General features: G+C 42.7%; 1 protein-coding gene across 1 annotated transcript; it reads left to right on the top strand.

The window, feature by feature from the left end:
• The first annotated feature begins 48 nt into the window (after positions 1-48).
• On the top strand, positions 49-2897 carry LOC123184330 (ervatamin-B). Its single transcript, XM_044596475.1, has 2 exons — positions 49-566; positions 2040-2897. Exons 1-2 carry the CDS (start codon positions 68-70, stop codon positions 2663-2665), a joined length of 1125 nt encoding a protein of 374 aa, XP_044452410.1. The 5' UTR covers positions 49-67; the 3' UTR covers positions 2666-2897.
• The last annotated feature ends 668 nt before the right edge of the window (positions 2898-3565 follow it).

The raw sequence follows: 3565 nt of genomic DNA, 5'->3' as shown, positions 1-3565 counted from the left end.
CACACTCTCTCTATATATATATTTAATCTGCAGGATATGCACGTCCAGCAACCACCTCGATCCAGCCATGCTGTCCTCCAAGTCTTCTTTAGCTGTTGCTCTAATCCTTGTGGTCACCCTGACAGATGTGCTACCGCTGGTATCTTCTTCACGTGGCCTCGTTGGGGTACCCACTGATGGGGCACTGGAGGACTCTCTGTTGATGATGGAGAGATTCCATGGCTGGATGGCAAAGCATGGCAAGTCGTATGCGGGAGTCGAGGAGAAACTGCGGCGGTTTGACATATTCCGCAGGAACGTAGAGTTCATCGAGGCGGCGAACCGAGATGGCAGGCTCTCGTACACCCTCGGGGTGAACCAGTTCGCCGACCTCACCCACGAGGAGTTCCTTGCCACGCACACCAGCCGCCGTGTGGTGCCGTCAGAGGAGATGGTGATTACAACTCGCGCTGGCGTTGTTGTCGAGGGTGCCAACTGTAAGCCGGCGCCAAATGTTGTGCCTGGTAGCATCAATTGGGTGAATCAAAGCAAAGTCACCCCAGTCAAAAATCAAGGAAAAGTATGCGGTTAGTATACTTCCTCCATTCCTAAGTACAAGTCTTTTTAGATTTCAATATGGAGTTATGGACTACATATGGATGTAGACGTAGTTTAGAGTGTTGATTCATCCATTTTGCTCTGTATGTAGTTCACATTGGAATCTCTAAAAAGACATATATTTAGGAAGGGAATGAGTATCATGCATTTGATGTTTGGATTCATCTATCGTTTGTACTATTTTAAGTTACTACCATCAGTGGCTAGAGTGTCGTGCTGTGACTTCCAGCCGCATTGATGTCCCACCTAGAGTTCTTGTTCGATCCTTTTTCTTTTTGCTTTCTTCACGTAGTTATGTGTAGTGATTAGTAGTTACAAGACATTAATTTGGTATCGTTAATGAAGTCGGAGAGGAAGCTCTCCTTATATACAAGAAGGAACCTATTATTAGTTACAGAAGACTAAATTTCGTTCAAATAAATACGCATAAACAATCAACATTGATGCTTTACAATTATTGATACTAATCAAATATATTTTTATGAGTATAAAGTCATATAAAAATAATAAAAATGATTTTAACCTTAATGAGACATAACCAGCGGTTACCATAACACATCATATTTTTGTGATGTGCAGCTTTCTTGGTTTCGAACACTTAAACTTTCCCAAGGTAGATATTTTCCCCATGTTTGGTTGAAAATCTATGCTAGGATGAGCGTCGTACTAGATAAGCATTCAATAAATAACCGAGAATACCAGCCCAGTTAAGGGGAAGGCTAACTAGTGGTTACCCGAGTTTCGGACGAAACCAAACGTTGTCAGAACATTGATTATTAGATATTTTGAGGACCACAACGCCTCCAGGAAATTAGAGGTTTCAAATATTAAAGGATAAAAACAAATTGTGCCTAGCTTTCAGAAGTTTATGATGGACACAAGACACAATGCTAATAAATTATAAGAATTTCAGAATTTAAACTTTCTAGAATATAAAAATCACACAACTTTCAAAAATTACAGAAGCACTTTATGAAAACTATAGCATCACTATCAGAAACTTCGGAAGAAAATTTTGTCTCGACTTTTGAAAAATACATCATGGAGTATCAAAAATCCAAAAAATAAAGAAACAATTAGAATCATTTTTTAGAATAACTCTAACGCGTGATAACTAGTGATTACCATAAAATACCTTTTTTGTTGCACATAACTTATTTAGTTTTAAGCACATAAACTTCTCCCAAGCCAGATTTTTTCCCGCCTGTGATCGACCTTTGTTTTAGGGGAATTGATCAATCATTTATACTTGATATGGAGATAGTAGTGTCCGCTAAACATATATACATACAATAGGTAACCAAGGTACCAGCTTGGTTAATTGCCATAATCTTAGTTATACACCAAGGACCCTAATGCTCCCCTATCATTTGAAGCATTTTATCTGAAAACTACAAGTTAAGTCGACCGGCCGGTTAATGATCATGTGTGCTGGGTTGCAGGGGCTTGCTGGGCTTTTTCTGCCGTGGCCACGATCGAAAGCGCCTACGCAATCGCCAAGCGAGGCGAGCCGCCGGTTCTGTCCGAGCAGGAGCTCATCGACTGTGACACATTCGACAGAGGCTGCACGAGCGGCGAGATGTCCAATGCCTACTTCTGGGTCTTGAGGAACGGCGGCATCGCCAACAGCTCAACGTACCCCTACAAAGAGACTGACGGCAAGTGCGAGAGAGGGAAACTGCAGGAACGCGCGGCCACGATCAGGGACTACAAATTCGTCAAACACAACTGCGAGGAGCAGCTCATGGCAGCCGTGGCGGTGCGACCCGTCGCCGTCGGGTTCGACTCCAACGACGAATGCTTCAAGTTCTACCAAGCTGGTTTGTACGACGGCATGTGCGTCAAGCACGGGGAATACTTTGGCCCGTGCTCGTCCAACGACCGCATCCACTCCTTGGCCATTGTCGGGTACGTCGGCAAGGGGGGCGACAGGGTTAAGTACTGGATCGCCAAGAACTCGTGGGGCGAGAAGTGGGGAAAAAAGGGCTACGTCTGGCTGAAGAAGGATGTTGATGAGCCGGAAGGCCTCTGCGGCCTTGCAATTCAGCCGGTATATCCTATAGTCTGATCTGATCTGACGAGATCGACTGCACTGGGCGTGCCCCTGAAACCTACGGAAATGGCATTCACCTATATTTTGGGTTGCTCTGTACGTATGCATGGATGCGCCTACTATATTTTACTACATATATATTCATCTCCCGCCAATAAAACTATATGTCCTTGTATCCATTTATGCACGTTTATGCATATCTTGAATAAATTGGATGGATTGGTTATCCATTCTATATATGTCAAAAGTTCAAAACATGTGTTTTCTTTGTCAAGTCGTGTTACTCTGTGGTCCGTATGTGTTACTCCCTCCGTTCCAAAATAAGTGTCATGGTTTTAGTTTAAACTAAAACCACGACACTCATTTTGGAACAGAGAGAGTACTAGGATATGACAAATTCAAAAAATAAATGTACTTTCCTTTAAAAATCATTGTATCGATATTTGTTAATTAATTTTAAAATTTCAGAAATTAGTAATTAGTTGATGAAATCTTTCTACAATTTCCCCCTTCTTAAACTTTCCTTTTTACGCGAGGATAACTTTTGATCTATTCATCAACTGTCAAGATAGTACAAATAGTACCAGAAGTAAAAATAAATACATCCAGGTCTATAAACCACCTAGCGATGACTATTAATACTAGAGCAAGCCGAAGACGCGCAGTCGTCTTCGCCCCATCCTCATTGTAGCCAGGCAAACCTGGTTGTAATACACAATCAGGGCCCTATAGAACCAACATACCACAATAGCAACTGGCACCGATGAAGAGAAGTGTAGATCGGAAGGATCCAACCTGTAGACACACGAATACAACGAACCAAGAAAGGATCCATGTTGATCCACCAAAAACAAACGCCGACCGAATCCCACAAGATCCGCCAGAGACAAACACCACCAGGATGGGCACTAGGCG

The sequence above is a fragment of the Triticum aestivum genome, chromosome 2A (assembly GCF_018294505.1).
Source record: "Triticum aestivum cultivar Chinese Spring chromosome 2A, IWGSC CS RefSeq v2.1, whole genome shotgun sequence".
Lineage (NCBI taxonomy): Eukaryota > Viridiplantae > Streptophyta > Magnoliopsida > Poales > Poaceae > Triticum > Triticum aestivum.
Note: the sequence above shows the minus strand (reverse complement) of the source record. Positions and strands in the feature narration are given on the sequence as shown.

Excerpts from the sequence above, each read along its gene's own strand:
- LOC123184330 (XM_044596475.1), top strand. The coding sequence starts at position 68 with ATGCTGTCCTCCAAGTCTTCTTTAGCTGTTGCTCTAATCCTTGTGGTC. Across the intron at positions 567-2,039 it reads AAATCAAGGAAAAGTATGCG|GGGCTTGCTGGGCTTTTTCT; the intron begins GTTAGTATACTT and ends GCTGGGTTGCAG.